A 20,170-nucleotide genomic window follows, 5' to 3' on the forward strand; every position below is an offset into this window, starting at 1 on the left:
AGCGCTATCCAATGGAAAACGCTCAAGCTATGGGGGCGGGGCCTATAATTAATTTACCAATGGAGGAACGCTATATTGCGGCAATCTCATCAGCCACTGGTCCAGTGGCTGCAGGCTCCAGCCTTTCAACTTCCTGCCGCCAGCGGCTGCGGATTCGCTTCCGGCGTACGTCCACCTCCTTTTTTACTCTCATGTTAATGGCGGGCGGCGGCTACTGAGCGGGTCTCAGATAACCGCTTCCCGCACCAGGGGGATTAAAAACCCCAACAGCACCCTTTGGCTTCCCCGCTTCTGCTCACCATCCGTGCCAGAGGTCGCTAGCATGTCTGTGGTACCGCCCAATCGCTCGCAGACCGGCTGGCCCCGAGGGGTCAACCAGTTCGGCAACAAGTACATCCAGCAGACCAAGCCCCTCACCCTGGAGCGCACCATCAACCTGTAAGTGCAGCGCGGTGCTCGCACGCGGCCTCCGCTGCCTTCCCGTCGGGAGTGCTGCTCGCTCTGCTTCCGGCGCGCCCCTCACCTGCGATCCTTGCACGGGTCCTCCCCTGGCCTTTGGCATGCCAAGGGGGTTAGCCCTTTGCTTCTAAGAGCGTTTTGCGTTTCCGCAAAGAAATCTTGTTTCCAATCTTCCTGTGGTCAGTTTATCGGGCAACATCCGAGTTTGCAAGGATTTCTTTTCCTCATCTCTCCAGAAGTGACAGTTCAAAATGTGCTTTCTCAAAAATGCTTTTTGCATCACTAGACTTTAAGGAGATGGCTGGGTGTGTTTTTCTTTGAAATGGATGGTATGCGTAGTATCCCGTTTTTGCAGGTTGCACTTGGACCTTTAGACTTGGAGATCTAGCTCTGACTTTTTAGATGCTGTGTGGTATTCCAGTGTGTGCACGCATCCCACTGTAGTCATCTATCCAGAGCTGGCTTACCTGCCCTGGGCATTCCCATGTCGCCAACGTGGGCAGCAGCTTGGAACAGTGGGTGCAGGTGTGGGAATTCAGACAACGAAGAGAATTGAAATTGCCGTCTCCAGAGAACTAACTCCTCGTGAACTATGCTTTATTTTTAAGTGGTTTAAAAGCAGTCACACAGTAGTAGGTTCTTGGCGTTTGGAATCTTGATCAAGAAATTGCCAGCGTGCTTTATAAAAGTAGTTTCTGAGCGTGTGTTTTTGAGGCACAAGGATGTGCCAAGATCCATGTTTTAAGAAAGACACTGTAAAGGTTTCTCTGTTTTATATTCAAGTAACTGAATCTTTCCCTCCAAAATCTGCAACCATCTTGAAATGCAATAGTTGGATTGTTTTATTTGGCAAAACAGGAGCTGGCTTGAAAACGTAGATAGTAGAAATGTTGGGTTTGTAGAATCTGGGATTAGTTGGTAGTTGTGTTCATGCAAGTTTGTCTTTGCTACTATGCCGTGAATGCCAGGCTAGTGTCTTAATTTCATTCCACTGTTACAGAAACCTTTGTAAGATGGCATGACATTGAAAAGCCATGTTCTCCTTTAAGGGAGTGCAGAGGCACAGCTTCTAGATTGTTTTTAGTCATGATCTGAACTGAGACTCTGCAGTTTTTCTGAATTTGCCTTGATTACTGAATCAGTTTGCATCAAGCCATTACATAGAATTAACTTGGTGAGCTGATTAGGCTTTCATCAAGATGTTTTAGTCTTTAAGTTGTGACTTAATTTACCATACTTTTTTTCCTCCTATAAAAAAGACTGAATTAGAGATGATGATTGTCAAGAACTGGGTGAATAATGAGGCATTAGAAAGCAAGTTCCCTGTTTCAGTTAGGAAATCCTCCAGGGATGCCTACTGTCCACCGGCTGCTGTGCAGAATACTCAGTATATAAACATGAGGAAGTCAGAGCTTTAGGAAAGTCACAGTGTCATGAGAATAAGGTGTGTGTCTGGGGTGATAGACTGATTTCACAGCCGAAGATTCAAACACTTCATCTTGGTAGCCTCTCCTTACTGCTGTGGAAGCTGCCTGTGGCAGTCGAGCGATGGTCCGGCTATCCTTAGGGTTCTCTAGTCGTGAGAACTAAATGTGAATGTTCCTCCAGGTTTCTTGGCAGGTAAGCTGTGTGAGGTACTTGCTGCTGCTAATGACAGCTGGGTTAGGTTCATTCCTGGGGCTGCTGGACCAGGTTCTTTGTTTTTAATGTCTGTTTATTTGGTTGAAAGAGAAACAAGAGATTGATCTCCCATCTGCTAGTTCTTTCCCCACCTGGCCTCAGTGGCAGAGCTGGGCTGGTCTGAATCCAGGAGCTTCTGGGTCTCTCACGTGGGTGCAGAGGCACAAGCACTCAGGCCATTTTCCACTGCTTTTCTAGGTGCATTAACAGAGCTGAGTCGAAGTAGGATAGCTGGGACTCGAACCTATGCTCCTATACGATGCCAGCACAGGCAGCAGCTTTACCTGATCGATCATGGTGCCAGCCCCAAAAGTTCTTTTGAGTTTTGACAACTTTCAATAGTCTGCTTTTCAAGAATAGCTGAGTGGATTAGGTATGTTGCGGTAGACTACTAATGTCAAGGGCTTTTGATAGATACCTTGAAGGTGGGCAAATGTGGCCGTAGTGTTATTACTCCAAGGTTTATAAACAAAGGCTCAACATCATGGAGTTTAAATTGGCAAGTGTGCTACAATATAAATATGGGATTTAAAAAACTGTTTTAAAGAAGAGTTTTATTTTTTCCTAAGCAAGATTTGGATGAGTAGAAGCGAAGAATGAGGGTACTGAATAGAGTAAAAGCTGAAAGCTAACAGTAGATTCACAGCAAGATAAAAGAGCAACAGAATTGATAAGGCAAGGAAAAGGCTGTGGTAGGAACATCTTAGGCTGATCTACTGGGAGAAACAAAATAGATGGGAAATATCACTGGGTTGGGTGACTCAGCCTATAGGGGAAAACAAGAAGCGTTAACATCCATGAATAATGTGTGATTGTATTAGTGGTCAGGGATGCTGAAGGAGACAGTTGGTTCAGTAATGTCAGTATAGCATTTGTGATTGAAGACTAGAGGATGGCTGATATCTAGATAACCACTTCCCTAAACATCAACCGGCCTCCAGGCTACTGCTGTCTGTGCTCAGGTACCAGCTCGATTGTTAGCTGTGCCCTAATAGTTCAGAAGCAGGAGTTTGATCTCCTACGTCTCAGTGCTCTCTGTGTTACTTGGGATAATTCCTTGTGTGCCCAAACACCTTCCCTATACTTTTGGGTATATATACTTTTTCATGGGAAAGTCAGGTTAACATAGATGTCCCAAGGCTTTGGGCCTTTCTCGACTGCTTTCCCAGGCCACAAGCCAGGAGCTATATGGGAAGTGGAGCAGCTGGTACCCACATGGGATCCCTGTGTATGCAGGGTGAGGACCTCAGCCACTAGGCTACCGTGCCAAGCCCTTCTCTACACTTTGGACGGGGATTTCTTGGTGTGTGCCTGGTATCTATTGGGTGGTCTTCACTTCTCATGTTAGATATCTGTCTTTGATCGCAGTTACCCGCTTACCAATTACACTTTTGGTACCAAAGAGCCTCTCTATGAGAAGGACAGTTCTGTCGCAGCCAGATTTCAGCGCATGAGGGAAGAATTCGACAAGATTGGAATGAGGAGGACTGTGGAAGGGGTTCTGATTGTACATGAGCACCGACTACCGCACGTGTTACTGCTGCAGCTGGGAACAACTTTCTTCAAATTGTAAGTGTTGTTGGACAATGACAGGAAGACGGCTGTTAATATGATTGCTGTTTCATGCAGCTTTGGGATTTAATTTTAGTTCTTATTCATTTATTTCAATAAGTATTGCTCCTTATTTCAAGGTTTAGAATAAAAATTATGAGTGATTTCTCTCCAGTGCAGTGCTTTTATCTTCCTAACTAAAACCCTGCCTGTTGCTGTGAACTGTTGATGTGAATGCTTGTGTTTGGTGCAACCCCTTGGAATAGGTTAGTCTAAGCTCAATTTCTTTCTGTCTACCTGTCTTTTTTTTTTTTTAATCTGCCTTTCTTTTAAGATTTATTTCTTCTTATTAGAAAGTCAGCTTTACAGAGAGGAAAGATCTTCCATTCGCTGGTTCACTGCCCAAGTAGCCGTGATGGCCAGAGCTAAGCTGATCCGAAGCCAGGAACCAAAGGTTTCTTGCAGGTCTCCCACACGGGTGCAGGGTCCCAAGGCTTTGGGCTGTACTTGACCGCTTTCCCAGGCCACAGTTAGCTGGATGGGAAGTTGAGCAGCTGGAACATGAACCAGCACCTGTATGGGATTCTGGCAGATGCAAGGCAGGGATTCATGCCAGGCTCAGTCTAGGCTTAATTTCTAGATGTAACTGTAGTATTACTAGAGCAGTTGGTATTCTTTCTTAGAGTGAATGTTTCATTTCCTTGTAATTTGTAGGTAACAGTTTAGTTTTGCCATTTGAGCTCTTAAGTCTTTCAGTATGTAAGTCTTTCAGCCCACAGCTGTTTGACTGCATTATACCAACAAGGTCTCAAAAGTTGAGACTGAAATTCTTGACAGGCCCTTTCTTTGGGCCTGCAGCAGGTGGGCCAGTACTCTACACACTTCTATCTCCGTTATCATCAGTTTCCAGCTGGAGAGAATGGGATGAGCTGATGTCAGCAGTTACTCTCATGCTTTTCCTATGTTATGTGTTTTGCTTGTTTAAAACTAGAGTTTGCTTACTGTTTGGTGAATCAACGTTCCCAACTCTGCAGTGTATTTACCCTCCCTTTGACATTCATCTTGACTGTCTTAATATGACACTGAAATATGTTTTACTTGATAGAATTTTCATGTGTTCTGTTATCTCCTAACTGTATTAAGTTGAAAGCTGAAATTTTTGGCTTTTATACAGGCCTGGTGGTGAACTTAATCCAGGAGAAGATGAAGTTGAAGGACTAAAACGCTTAATGACAGAGGTATTTTTCTATTTACTACAGTTCTTTGGTCCATCTGAATACCACCTACTTAATTTGGCTATCTATGGCTTTTAAAAGAAATAGATTTTAGTACTTTTAATAAACACAACTTAAATATGAGTGTTAATACAATGTTTATTTTCTGTAGGTTTAGTGTATAGGTTAACCTTAGCGTTTTTAAAGACTTAGATGTTAATATAACAGTGTTTTAAATAAGTTTGTTGCACTGGACACAGTTTTAAATGCTTTATATTCAGTCAGTGACATCAGAACATCAAAGGAAGTAGGTTTATTAATCACATTCACAGATAAGGAAACTGGGACATGATGAAGCTAGTGTGTCAAAGAGCTGGAGGTTTGAATCTAGGTGGTTTTGTTCCAGATTAGACTTCTGTGGAATTTAACAGAAGAATCTTGTTATGTACCTGTTTCCATTTTTGCATGTATTAAGACTTTCTCCAAATTGTCCCTCTTTTAAAAGTCATTCTAATGTCTGTTTCTGAAGATTTGGGCCAAATGCATAGGCACTGGTGGTTTGAAAGTTATAGATTGTTTTCACTGTGAGAATTTTTTTTTTAGCATATAACCTCTCATCCATTACAAAACCAGTATACAATTCATGTGAAAATCTGGGCAAACATAGAAAAACAAAACCAAAGTCATCTGTGACTCCTTTGTTGACCTATTGGTTTGTCTTTTAAAATACATTATAACTCCTAAATGTGCTGTCGTTGCACTCCAGTTATATGGTTTAGGTTGAACTTGTTTATCTCCACTAGTTTTTAAAGCCTCACCAAAACAGCAACAAAATGGATATCTTTAAAGAAGATTTGAATGAGGGGCTAGCTTCGCGTTGATTTCAAGTCCTGGCTTTGGACTTGCAGTCCAGGTCTCTGCTTTAGGCCTGGGCAAAACTACAGGAGACACAGATTGGAGTTCCAGACTGCTGGCTTCCATCTGGCTAGCTCTGGGGGGTGGGGAGTGGACCAGTGAATAGAAGATAGCTCCCTCTCCCCTCCTTCACCGCTTTCTCTCCTCCATCTCCCTCTCCCTTCCCCTGGCCCCCCTTTTCCTCTAGGAAATGAACCAGTGAATGGGAAATATCGCTCTCTACCCCCTGCGCTTAGGATTCAGCTTCCTGCTAATGTGCTTGGGAAGGCAGTGCAAGTTGGCCCCAGTACTTGGTCTCTGTCATCCTTGTAGGAGACTACAAGCTCTTAGCTTCAGTCTGGCACAGCCCTGGCCACTTTGGCCATTTGGGAAGTAAGCCAACACTGCCTCTATTTCCTCTGTCATCTGCTTTTCAAATGAATAAATAATCTTTTAAAAGTACAGAATTTCGCTCTATCAGAAAGTATAATAAGATTAAATTAATGGAGCATTCTAGAGGGGTCAATCTAAACTATAGATAAACAGAGGAAAAAGGAATATTTAGCAAAACATGATTTAAGGACATCCTCAGAATCCAAAGGAGTTGTTTTGTGATTAAAAATGTCAGCTTGCATGCCTTTTATAGTGAATATCTAAAGATCCATTCAAATGTATGTCATGAAATCTTAGATCAGTGTGATAAATGGAAAATCCTTAGAGCTTTTAAAGTGTAAAGGGGTGACTAAGCAGAAGACAGGTTAAATAAGGAAAACAAACTGTAAGTAACCTGGCAGCCAACAGACTAGGAAGCTTACCTTCTAACAGAGTATGATTTTCATCATAGACTTTGCTGTCTAATTCAACTATAAATCTGTGATTACAGTTATTTCCAGACTTGTAGTTTCAAAAAAATGTAACATGCCTGTAAAATGTTCCTGTTCTCAGCTGTTTGCCACCAAAAATAAACTAAGAAAGAAGATAAAATGATTAAGAATTTTAGAGAGGATTTGGACCAGCATCGTGGCATAGTGGGTAAAGCTGCTACCTGCGACCTCAGTATCCTATTTGGGTTCCAATTCAAATCCCAGCTGCTCAAGTTTCCATGCAGCTCCCTGCTAATGCACCTGGGAAAACAGAGGATGGTTCAAGTACTTGGGCCCCTGCCACCTTCAGGAGAATGCAGGCGGAAACTCCTGGCTTTGGTAATGGCATCCCATCTAGAGAGTGAACAAGTGGATAGAAAATCTCTTTCTCTTCTGCCTTTCAAATAAGTAAACAAATCTTTTAAAGATATTTTTTAGACAGGATCTAACAAAGTAGGAAAGAGACCAAAGGGAGCCCCAGGACTCTAGCTGTGATGCAGGAGAGTAGAAAAATGCCTAAGAAAGAAAAACCTGAAACTGATTAACATATATTTGAATTGAAAACAGATGAATCCCTTGGAGAATGTAGAACTGAATTTAGTGACAGTAAATGAACTGTAAAGGAAAGATAGCTGTGCCAGCAGTGATCTGTTTACCTAGATCGGCCTAGCAGTCAACTACCTAATATTGACTTAATCAAGTGCTCATAATGAGAGGATGAAGAGGAAAAAGTGTGAATGGTAGATAGTTTTAAGGCCTAAATTTTCATGTACAGTAGAGGACACAGTAATTCAATTTTCTTAGTGTTAAAAATGAAAAGCAATTAAATGATTGTGAAAGAATGTCTTAAAAGTATAACTTTATGTTGACAATGATTCCAGGCAGGTAACCAAGTTTGATAGGATATGATAAGAATGGCATTTTACATATGCCGGCAAAGTCAAATCCACAAGTGAATTGAGAAAATTCTGTGGCATACCTGACCAGAGTTCCTCAAAACTGTCCAGATCTTCAAAAGATCTGCCAAGTCTGAGAAACACAGACTAGGGGAGCTTCTGGAGAGATGGTGATTCAATGTCAGGTAGTGTCTTAATGAGCCTGGGACTGAGAAGTACCAGAGTACAAGCATGAGCTTTGGTTACGGTCATGTGTCCATGTAGGCTCATTCATTGTGACACATGCCGAACCAACATAAGGATGTTAACAGTCAGGAAAGCCAGCTAGGGTGGAGAAGGAATCTTTATCCATCTTGCTCCTGTAAATTTAAACTTATTCTAAAATGGCTTGTTAAAAACAGAGGCAATATCAATGAGAGAAGCAGGAGTTTTGAACATGATAGCCAGCAGGAATGGACAAGGGACACAAGGCAAGGGCTGCATTTTTCATTATGAACCTTGAACCATTTTTGACCAGTTTAAATTTGTAGAGTATAACCTCAATTAAAATAAGTGTATACTGTTGTATACACTAACAAATATTAAGCTTTCCTTTTTTTTTTTCCTTTTTTAATTGGAAAGGCAAATTTAGAGACAGAAAGATCTTCAATCCATTGGTTCACTCCCCAAATGGCTGCAGTGGCTGGAGCTGAGCCAATCCGAAGCTTAGGAGCCAGAAGCTTCTTTGGGGTCTTGCACGTGGTGCAGGGTCCCAAGGCTTTGGGCCATCACCAGCCGCCTTCCCAGGCCACAAACAGGGAGCTGGATGGGAAGTGAAGCAGCTGGGATTAGAACAGGTGCCCAATAGAGGGTGCTAACACTCACAGCTAGAGGATTAGCTGATTGAGCCTTTGCGCTGGCCCAAAAATGCCTAGTTTTAAAATTTTCATAATGGGTAGATAGCTTTCACTGCTGTAGTTGATTCCAGAAAAACTGTTGTGTGCTATTGGCTGATGTAGGTAGCTGATCAACTTTGAGTTCTGTGTATAGCCGGAGCATACCAACAGGGTTTTTGATTCTATATAGCTATGTTAATGCCAGAGTACCAGTTTTGAAAGAATATTGTGTGTCTTGGAGAGACTGCCTTAGGTGATGATAAACAGGGTAAGACAGGCAGGCATATTAGCTTATTTCTCTAGGAGTGCTGCCAAGAATATTGTGTTCTTTAAAGAGATGCCTGTTAGTGGCTTACTGGCTGTATCATTTCTTTTGAACAGATACTAGGCCGTCAAGATGGAGTCCTGCAAGACTGGGTCATTGATGATTGCATTGGTAACTGGTGGAGACCAAATTTTGAACCACCACAGGTCAGTGTTCACTTGTATGCGCTAGGCATTTGGGGAAGTAAAGAACTGACAATTGTGGCTGCTAAAAAAAAAAATTACCAAAGTAGAATTGGACTTTAAATTTCCTTGTCTCCCTTAATTTAGATCAAACTTCAGCAAATCAAACATTTTGTTTTCTTTCAAAGAAATATTTTAAAATATGTAAATATAAGTAGAGATAACAGTGTTAAATGAGTCCCATTAAGTGTCTGCCTTTAATAGCAGCATCAACATGTGGTCAAGCTTATTTGTTAACCCTTTCTTCACTGCCCTATTTCCTCTTCTCTCATTCACTACCAGTTATTTCCAGTTTCATTGTATTCTTTTGAAAGGTTTATTTATTTATTTATTTGAGAGGTAGTAACAGTGAGATTTGCCATCTCCTGGTTTGCTCCCCATGGCTCGTGCTGAGCCGGTGTGAAGGCAGAATGTAAGAGCTGCTTCTGGGTCTCCCACATGGGTGTAGGGGTTTGAGTGCTTGAGGCATCTTCTGCTGTTTTTCCAGTGCGTAAGCAGGGAACTCTATTGGAAGTAGGGTACCTGGGACTTAGACCCATGCACGCCCTTATGGGGTGCTACACTACAGACAGTGGGCTTTCTGTTTTTGCTTTCATTTTAAAATCTTAAGATGTTATAATTTTTACTGCTGCTACATCATTTTCATATCTCAGATTATTGTATACTATAGTCAGCTGAAAGTGGAAGATGAGAAGAAAGGCTTAAAAAAAAGGAATGGGTGGGCTCATGTAGAAGAAAATTAGGATGTTGCTACTGCTTTGGTTTGGTCCTATTTGGGAACTTGCCTTGAAACACAATTCTCCTTTATCCTGTGCTTCTCAGGCCACTGCTCATACTGTGCCAAGTGTAGCAGGTTTTTAGGACAGTGAAGGGGACCCCTAGAACCCGAGACAGCTGTCTCAACTTTCTGTACCCTAATTTGAATACTGATTTGGTACTGCTGAGTAACAAAGTAGAAAATGCTACAAGTTTTTAATCATGAAAGATAGATCAGATGCAGTTGAATCCTGGCCTCCCACTTAGCTGTCATCTTTGGAAAGATACTAGCCTGTCTCAGTACCCACCTCTCTGCTTACATCTGTTTACAACATTTGAAAATTCCCTTGTCCTTAAAGTTAAATTCAAGGAGAAAAGCAAATTCCTCAATGTATTGTAGGGTTATGTAGGAGAGTTTCCCAACATACACATCGGAATCTGTTAAAAATCTCTATAGAGATTTTTGTTGTTCTCTGCTTGCTGGTCTAATGCTCTTTAAACACGGGGTGGGGTGAAGGGAGAGCTGTTGGAGGAAGGAGCAGAGGGCATCGTGTCAGCCATCTCACAGGCTCTATACCCAGCAGGATTATAGAGTTTTTAGCTTATTAATGTGTTTAAAAGTAAACAGCCATAATCTACTCAAAACACTGATGAAATTCAGACTTCGTAGTGATGTAAACATCACAGGCTATAATCCTGCAACTGCATTAAATTAATTTTTTATTTGAGAAGCAGAAAAATGCCCCAAAACAGCTGGGCCAGAGACTGTCTGAGGCCAGGAACTCAAACCAGGTCTTCCATACAGATGGCAGGAACTCAGTTGCATGAGTTACCCTTGCTGCCTCTGCATTAGCAGGGAGCTCAAGTCAGGAGCCAGGAGATGTTGAACAAACTGAGTCATTCTGCTGTGATTTGGGAGTAGAGACTTTAATTGCTAGGCCTAGTGACTGGTGTCAATGCCCAGGCTTGTCCCCTGCCATTGTCTTGAATTGTTAACTAGTCTACCATTTGTTACTTTATGTGAGTGAAAGCATTTATATTTAGTGCTTGTGTCTGCGAAGACTAGAAAGTAGTAAGTATACTCCTAGCATTTTATGCTGTATTGGGAAGTAAGCATAGAAAGAAATGAATAAAGCTGTGGGTCGTATGTTAAAATAAAATTGTATTGGGGTATGAGGAATTCAGTTTCAGAATGGTTTAGAGTTGAGCTTACTGTCTAAATGGGAGACATTGATTATGAAGGGCATGGAGAGATAAGGGATGGCAAGTCTTGAAAACTAATTATTCCCACTTGTTATTTTAGTATCCATATATTCCTGCACATATTACAAAGCCTAAGGAGCATAAGAAGTTGTTTCTGGTTCAACTTCAAGAGAAAGGTAGGTGTTTTCTGAAATTACTTGTAGAGTGATTTCAAGGATACCTCTGTGCTTTTACCAAGTTTCTTGAATTTTTGTATTTATTGTAAAAACGAAGCATGTTTAATGTCTACTTAGAATTGCTTACTTTCTCTTAGATGTGTCAGTACAGGTGTGAAGGAAAAAGAAATCGAATCAGTACTTAAAATGCCATGTTTTTCGATTTTTGTAGCTGCTAGTATTTTCATGTGTTGCAAGTGAAAAATTTAAGAAACTGGTTTTCTCCTGTTGTGTTTAGGACTGATGTGTTTTTTTCACAGGTCCTTATTCCATTTCTTAAATAATTTTATAATGAAATACAAATTATAAAACCAAGGCTGTTTTTCCCTCTTTTTTCCAGGACCAGCACCCAGAAGGTACTAGGGGTTTGTTAATAACATTGATCAGTTAATTAACTGACATCAGTTAATTAAATGACCAGTTAACTGATGAGTTTCATATATCGCTCTCAATACTAGCTTGATAGACAATCAAAAAATGTTAAGGAGAAATATCTTTTTCCTTTGAACTTTTTGGTAGATCAAACTTGTGATTAGTTTAAACTGAGATGCAAGTGATTGGGAAATTAGAGAATGAACACTATTTTGTTTATTTTAGCCTTGTTTGCAGTCCCTAAAAATTACAAGCTGGTAGCTGCACCTTTGTTTGAATTATATGACAATGCACCAGGATATGGACCCATCATTTCTAGTCTTCCTCAACTGTTGAGCAGGTATGGAAAGTTGAATATTTTGTGATTGTAAAAGCTGTCTGATTCATACTATTTCAAGCCACTTGAAAGAAGGAATAATTTGCCCAAATAAAATAAAACTAAATAAAAAAATAATAATAATTTGTGAATTTTGGTGCTTAAGGAAACTAAGACTCTTTGGTCATGTGCAAGTCATAGATCAAATGTGACTGATTTAACAGTGTCTGCAGACCACAGGACTCAGCTTGACTTTGTGTTATTTGTGTGATTACTCTTCTCCAAATATGTTGTTCTATACAGTTAAGCTTGAAGTTTGTATTTAGAGCAGAGATGATAAAATTAGTCAACAACAATTGACAGCAGATGTCTATCTCAAAATATAGAGAATTGAAGCTCTTTACGTAAAAAATTTGAACCTAAATTGAGGGTATCGGGGATTAAGTTTTGGAGTTTTACATGGAATTTGAATGTTTGGGCAGAGAGAATAATGAGAAATACATTTCTGAAATTTTATTTTTTATTTATAAGGAAGAGAGAGAGAGAGATCTGCTGATTCACTCCTTAAATAGCCTTGACAGCTGGAACCATGCCAGGCCCAAATCAGGAGCCCAGAACTGCTTTCAGGTCTCCGGTTGGGGCCAAGGACCCCGGCACTTTAGCCACTGCTTTCTTGGGTGTGTTAGCAGTAAACTGAATTGGAAGTAGAGTCGCTGGAACTCTGATGGGGCCGATAGGGGATGCTGCTGTTCAGGCAGTGGCTCTATGCATTAGGGCACAATTCTGGCCCCAGAAACACATTTTCTTAAAGCCTCAATCTTACTGGTTGCTATTTTTAGAACCAAGCATGGATAAGAATTATAGTTTAATGCAGTGATAAAGAATGAATTTCTAGAATCAGTGTTTGGATTTGAATCTTATTTTCAATATTCTGCTGGCAGTATGGGCCTTGGACAAACTTATATATGTTGTTTGTTTATCTGTAAATAGGATGGTAATTCGTTCATAATTGGGAGTAAAATAATGCATATAAGGTACTTAGGACCATGCCACACACCTGCTAAATACTAAGTAAATCCTGGTTTAAAAACCTTTCCAGTAATGATTTTGGCCTTCTGTGAAAACCTGTTGAATATGAGGTTCATCTTACTGCCTCACTAGTCAGACTTTTCTGCTTCTCTACTTTGATCTAGCAGGTTATAAGTGGAATATGGTATGTGAAGAATAGGTCATATTATTCATCTACTAAAACTCTTATCTGTCAGCTGTAGTAACTGTTCTAAGTAATCAGAATTGAATGTGAAATTTTTTTCTGCCTTTAAGGGACTTGTTAGTGGATAATTAAAATGATAATTTTATTTTTTATATTTATTGTATTCAGCACTATTATTTATTGCAGAAGGTGAGACTGAGAGAAATGCATGTCTCAATGCAGAAAATATTTGCTTGCCAAGGGACATTTTTCCTTACCTTAGGTGGAAACAATGCAAATCACTGTTTTGTATATTTTTTTTTTCTGTTTTAAATTTAGGTTCAATTTTATATACAACTGAATTACCACAGTGGAAAAGTGGAAGAAGCCGTCTCTGTGAGCACAGCTGGACACGGTGTAGAAGAATAAATGTGATAGAAGAGGTTTTTGGTTTTATGCTTTTCCCATCCCCTAAGTTGTCTCTTAACTTCCTATTATTTGAATAGTAAAGTTAATATGAAGAACCAGGTAGTGATGTAACAGAAGTAATAATGCTTATTGACTTTCGGTTCTATTCAGTTTTCTTTTTTTGTACAACATTAAAGCAAATGAACGTCTATTTGTATTTTTTTTTTAATTTCTCATTAAAATTCTAAAAATATTACAGGTGAGGATTGTTTTTTGTCCTCTGCAGTGGCTGGGGAATGTTAAGACACAGTGGCAAGTTTCAGGTGGTTAAGTTTGTAGGACCTTTACCTTGGGGTACTTGGGTACCTGTTCCAAGACCAGGTCGTATTTGCCATTATCTGGGGAACTGACTTTGATTGCATTCGATCCAACACTTGCACTACACTTTACACTAACGTGTGTTACAGGGAATTCTTGATATTATACCTAATGAATACATCTTATAAGCGTCCAGGCCTTAGTTCATAAGCAACAGACCTTAAAAAAATGAGAGACCGCTACTATTGGCTAGGTCCTCAGAGTCATAGGAATTGGTGTTAAAAGTGACTCATCTGTCTCTCATTTAGTTTTATGATGGGGTCTTTATGTTGCTGTGTGATTATGTGTCTTTTCATTGTTCTCAGAATTACAAGAGAAATGCTCCGAGTGTGCTGTGTTTAGGGACAGTAGAGAGAACAGATTTTTGTAAGCCTAAGAGAAGTAAACCATCTTTTTAAAACACTGCAAATTAGGATCAAATTTGGGAGAATAAATAGAACCTTAAGAGAGTTTGCTGTTTGTGCTGTTGCTTAAAGGTTAAAGTTTATGCCTTATTGCTGATTTGACTGTGATGTAATACTTAAAATAACTTGTGCAAGGCTAAAACCAAATTGGTATAGTTAAGCTTTTCATGGAAAAGAACTTATTAAATTTTTGTGGTACTGTTCACACAGAACTGTTCTCATTATCAGGTGATGTCATAGTTATGTGGCTATTTCAGGTTTCATGGAAAAGTGAGATTAAAACAAGGTTACTTTACAATAACTTTTGGAGATCTGTGCATAGTATTGTCATAATATACACGGAATTTTTGAAGACCCCTTTTATATTCCACCCTACTTATACTTGAGAAAATTAGGCAGAGTGGCTGAGCAATGGCATTTATGTTAGTCAGGTTTGTGTAGTTGGGGTCATGTCAGACCTTCACGTGATTGTGTACTCATGTGGTAGAACTGAATACCAATCTCCGCAACCAAAAATGACCAGTGATTTTCTTGGAAAAGACTACTAGTGTAGTCTTCTTTCCAAGGGCTAACGATCTACCCCCCTGGTTTACATGAGCATGTTTCTAATTTAGAATATTTTACTGGTAAGCTCTGATTACCTTAATCCTTCAGGTTGGGGAAGGCCCAGGTGGGGGCAAGTTGATGCAGCCAATTTCTGTGGTTGCTACTGCTATCACAGTGATAAGCTATGGCGATCATGGATGTTAATCTTTTGGACTTTGGGGAGGGTAGAGAGAGGCGGGATTGCTTTGCTGTGATTTATAAAGTGCTGTCAGTAATAGTAGTGTTTCAGTCATCTGATCCAAGGCCACTCTTGTCCTTTGTAATTTAAGCTTCGTCCTAGAAATTCTTCCATGGTCACTTCTTCCCAATATAAGTTGTTGAGTCATTCATCCATACATAGGGCCTAGGTGAGAAAACTTTGAGTGAGGCTGACTGAAGCTTTAATACTGGGGTGTAAGAAGGCTAGTTTTGAATGTCAAATTAATAACATTTTAAAACTTTTTAGTCTTGTCAGTTCCAAGTGGATCCTAGTACTGTGTTTTAGGTTTCCTGATGGAACTACCAGAACAAGGAGGATTAGGAATAGCTATGTTCTTAACAACAATGAAAGAGAGCACAAGGGCCGTGTTTCACACTAAGCCCTTTTGATTGTATATTCTTGTCACTAAAAGATCCAATAGTGTTTAGTTGTGCATTCCAGTTATCCTTAAAAAGGATAAGTGAAAGAAGACTTATTTTTGAGTACCTACTGCATGCCAGGTTTGTCAGACAATGGAAGCCCTCTCATATATAGCTACAGGATTTGCCATCTTCACCTGACTAACTCGAGCTAGTGCACATTCAGTGTAAAGCTACTAAATGGCATTGGGAAATGCTGAATAAATTGAGAGAAGCTGAAGAGTTTCACTACATTTTTATAATTCATATTTAGGATAGAGATACCTTTTTGGAAAAAAAAAATCCGCCGCACAGAGGTGGAACAGATGTTTGTGGGTTTTTTTTTTAAGTAGGTAAACAGACATGAGAATTCCTTAAAAGACTTTTCATTGTTTCATGGATTTACTGTGTAATTAGCATTTAATTATTTTGGATATTCAAGGATCCCATTAAGTTAACATTATGTTTCGACAAAACGGAACCAAATTAGCTATCTTTTTTTCTCTTTCATGTGTAATTGGAAGTGAAAGGTAGAGGTCCTTCCAATTCAGCAGGCTAGCATGCAGGCAGCTTACACTTCCCCTTCTCAAGTACCTGTTCAGTGGCTTCAGATGGAAGTGCTTACTTTCCATACTGAGTTCCTAAAACTTAATGGTTTTACTAGTTGATGATGTTTTGGAACAGCATGTGCTGATTGCTAAGACTGCTTTAGGGAGTTTGCAGTTTTCTGTGTTGCACTACCAAAGAAAGCTTAGTGGTGGTTATATGTATATTTATACTATATATGTAGAAATTCATTTTTTAATTCCATGAACTTTTTTTTTTTCCTTGAAAGGCAGAGAGGCCAAGAGATAGAACACCAATCTGCTGAGTCATTCCTCAAATGCCACGTAGGTCAGGAAGGGATAGACTGCAGGGCCAAATCCTGTCTCATGTGAATGGCAGGGCCCGGTTATTTTTCCATTACCAACTCCCTGTGTCTGCTTCAGTAAGAATCTGGAATTGGAATCGGGACCAGGGGCCAGGACTGGAGTCCTGCGGCTTCGGGTATGTGGTTGGGTACATTCACTCAAATCTAACAGCCTCTAGGTAGAATTCCTTCCCCAAGCATTTGACTGCCGTGCAAGTCAGTTTCTGTGGCATAGGATTTTGATCTCCCAGATTTAATTCCCCTTGTTCTACATCATCTATCCTTTCAAGCAGTCTGCCTGTGTTTATGAGAAACATAGTACTACATTTTGACTTGAGCCATGAAACATGTCTTAGCAATAGCTCATGTTTGTTAAGCTTGTGCTGTGAAAAACTAGTACATAGGTAAGTCTAGATTAAACTAGTTTAGGCCATCGTGTATTTTAATGATGGGCTGTTTGGTAACAATAGAGGTATGTTTTTCTGTTGAGGAAAAGGTCAATGTATTTAAAAACTTAAATTTTGGGTTACCGTGTCCATAGCAGAGTATGAGCATCCTTTGTAGATTGGATTTGAAACCTCCAATATTCAAAGTACAGGAAATGCATCAAATAAATCGAAGTCTTGGTTATATTTTTATATTTGTAAAGTAAAATTTGCTTAAAATGGTTACTGTTCTATTTGTCATTTCAATAAAAATATTTAAACCAGAATGAGTATGTTTGGGGCGCTGGTCTGCCAGGAGAAATCCTGACTGACTGTTTTCTCAGTGTCTGTGGTGGAGTTCCACTGGGGTGAGAGCTCGTCACAGTAACTTGGGACTGATGGTCCAGGCCGCACACACTGCGTTCCCCTTGCACTCTTCCCCTGTGCTGTGTTGGCTGTGTTTCGTGCCATGTGTAGAGATCCTGGAGTTGGAACCTGAAGACTGGAATTTAGAACTTGTCCCTCATTGATATATGTCATTCATACCTTTGGAGACTTCACTTTCCAGTGTTGATTTTTCTGGTTTTCTTCCCCTCAAGCTTAACTGAAAGTCAGTTTTCTCTGACTCATGCCATGCTTCCTGCTTATGTGATGCTATGCAATGTGGTATCAGCATCTTAACTGGAGCTTGTTCAAAATGCAGGAATGTGTATGTGATAGAGTCAAAGTTTTTGCAACCACTGTATCTGAATAAAAGTGTCAAGTCTGATAAAGATTTTGGAAGGAGTTTCTGAAAATTTTACTGCCTCTGTGCTGTATAGGAGGTATCAAAAACTGCAAGATGTATAAAGGAAAAACCTAAAACTTGCAAATATACAGTAACTTAGTTTCATCCTATATAAACTTGGAAAAGTTGGTTATCCATCCCCTACCCTCAACCCTAGCATTCCCACCTGCTGGATTTAGTAGCTATAACTGGTTTGTCGGAAATGAAACATTTCTTGTCAATCAAGCCAAGTCATTCACCTTGCCACAAAGCAATTCAGTCATCATGGGAATGATGTGCAGTGTGGGGAGGCCGACTAGCTTTCATCATGGTCTCTGACATTTTCTTGTCCAAGCAGGACTACCCTCTCGCAGCTGGAGACTCATCTGACAGTCTCTAGGTCTCTGTCCAGCATTTTGGACAAACTCAATGTTTATGTATTTGTGTCTTCTCTGTGCTCTTTCTCCCCGGCACTCCCACAGTCAGTTACAGTTATGAAAAATGGGATGTGTTGGCTAAGACTTCAGAAGGCTGAACTGCCACAAAAAAATCCTCAAGAAGGACACTCAAAGTTATCTTGGAGTGGGGAAGTTATGATAGGAGAAATCTATTCTAGCAAAGTGCCCAGACACAAAGCTTTAAATTGTTTTAAACTGCAGATTTAAAAATAACCTTATATAGTTAATTTGTTTATTTTATTTTTTTTTTTTTAAAGATTTATTTTTATTATTTTTTCATTGGAAAGGCGGATATACAGAGAGGAGAGACAGAGAGGAAGATCTTCCATCCGAAGATTCACTCCCCAAGTGAGCGCAACGGGCCGATACTATGCCGATCCGAAGCCAGGAGCCTCTTCCGGGTCTCCCACGCGGGTGCAGGTTCCCAAAGCTTTTTGGGCCGTCCTCGACTGCTTTCCCAGGCCACAAGCAGGGAGCTGGAAGGGAAGCCGGGCTGCCGGGACTAGAACCGGCGCCCATATGGGATCCCGGGCGTGCAAGGCGAGGACTTAACCACTTGCGCCACCGCGCCGGGCCCTAATTTGTTTATTTTTGACAAGTGCAAATTTCTAAACACTGATCGGTAAGGGCAAATATTGAATAGGCTTTTTACGGTGAAGGGCAAATTTGTGTAATGAGAGGATACTTAAAACATTTGTGGGAAATGGGACTAAGATGTTTGTTGGTGCTAGAAAGTTTGAAACTGGTGAGTAGTGTTTTTTCTTAATCTAAACGTCATAGGAGCTTTTTGAGGACTCTATCATTTAACTATTGTGGCTTGAATTGAATATGAATTGCTAGTATGGTGTGTAAAAACGGTGGGGGTAAGATAGTAGAATCCTTCCCTGGAAATTACCAGCCTTACGTTTTTCCAAATAAAACTTCCCTTTATTCTACCAATACAATTTAGCAGAAAACTGAGCTGAGAGTAGATTGTGGGTTAAAAAGCATCAGCAACAAAAGTATACTCCCTGCACCCCTGCAGAGCAGTTTGTGTCTTGGAGACCCTAGGGCAAGGTTGAAATTCCAAAGTGGGTAGTAATATTTAAAAGTGTTTTAAAAATACATATATGACAATAGATGCATGAGAAAACCATAAAACATAACTCAGTCCCCTGGGGAACTGGGAAGATAAAGTTAACGGAGCACCGGCTCCCTGCTCTCACATGAGTGGGTTCCCCCCCCCCCACACTTGGTAGACAGAGTTAGAAGGGAGAAATGGAGGGTTTTCATCTGCTGGGTCACTCCCCAAATGGCCACAATGGTCAGGACAGGGCCAGGCTGAAGCAAGGCGCTGCCTCTAGGTCTTCCAAGTGGGTCTAGGGACCCAAGCACTTGGACCATCTGCTGCTTTCTCAGGCACATTAGGGGGCTGGATCAGAAGTTGAAGCAATGGGACTCATTGCTATTCATTCGGGATGCTGAGTCACAGTCGGCAGCTTTTCTGTGCCACAGTGCTGGCCCTCAGCACTAACTTCTTAAAGATTTGTTTGGTGGGCGGGTGGTGGTAAACAGCCATATTGAAATACAAGTCATATATCACCTTTTCAAAGTATATAATGATTTTTAGTCTATTTTCAGAGTTGGCCTATCATTACAATTATTTTTTAAAAATATTTATTTTTACTGCAAAGTCAGATATACAGAGGAGGAAAGACAGAGAGGAAAATCTTCTGTCCACTGATTCACTCCCCAAGTGACTGCAATGACCGTTGCTGTGCCAATCCGAAACCAGGAACTTCCTCCAGGTCTCCCGTGTGGGTGCAGGGTTCCAAAGCTTTGGGCCGTCCTGACCGACCACTTTCCCAGGCCACAGGCAGGGAGCTGCATGGGAAGCGGGGTGCCCATATGGGATGCTGACATGTGCAAGGTGAGGACTTTAGCCACTAGGCCACCATGCTGGGCTCCTACCATTACAATTATAAAACAGTCATTTTAAAAGGAAATGGCACCATGGAAAGTCCTCACCTTGAATGCTCCGGGAGCCCATGTGGGCACCGGTTCTAATCCCAGCAGCACCACTTCCCACCCCGCTCCCTACTTGTGGCCTGGGAAAGCAGTCGAGGATGGCCCAAAGCCTTGGGACTCTGCATCCACATGGGAGACCTGGAAGAAGTTCCTGGATCCAGGCTTCGGATTGGCGCAGCACCGGCCGTTGCAATCACTTGGACAGAAGATCTTCTCTG

The 20,170-nt window shown here is 40.8% G+C and overlaps 1 protein-coding gene across 1 annotated transcript; it reads left to right on the top strand.

The window, feature by feature from the left end:
• Positions 1 to 160: 160 nt before the first annotated feature.
• NUDT21 (nudix hydrolase 21) lies at positions 161 to 13,654 on the top strand. The gene is made up of 7 exons (XM_040982681.1): positions 161 to 438; positions 3,508 to 3,708; positions 4,865 to 4,928; positions 8,814 to 8,903; positions 10,999 to 11,074; positions 11,711 to 11,825; positions 13,333 to 13,654. Exons 1-7 carry the CDS (start codon positions 323 to 325, stop codon positions 13,352 to 13,354), a joined length of 684 nt encoding a protein of 227 aa, XP_040838615.1. The 5' UTR covers positions 161 to 322; the 3' UTR covers positions 13,355 to 13,654.
• Positions 13,655 to 20,170: the final 6,516 nt, after the last annotated feature.

This window comes from Ochotona curzoniae, unplaced genomic scaffold (assembly GCF_017591425.1).
Source record: "Ochotona curzoniae isolate NIBS_2020 unplaced genomic scaffold, NIBS_Ocur_1.0 contig_3622, whole genome shotgun sequence".
Classification (NCBI taxonomy): Eukaryota; Metazoa; Chordata; class Mammalia; order Lagomorpha; family Ochotonidae; genus Ochotona; species Ochotona curzoniae.

Coding starts and splice junctions, on each gene's coding strand:
- NUDT21 (XM_040982681.1), top strand. CDS start 323: ATGTCTGTGGTACCGCCCAATCGCTCGCAGACCGGCTGGCCCCGAGGG. Junction 3,709..4,864: donor GGAACAACTTTCTTCAAATT/GTAAGTGTTGTT, acceptor GCTTTTATACAG/GCCTGGTGGTGAACTTAATC. Junction 11,826..13,332: donor CTTCCTCAACTGTTGAGCAG/GTATGGAAAGTT, acceptor TTTTAAATTTAG/GTTCAATTTTATATACAACT.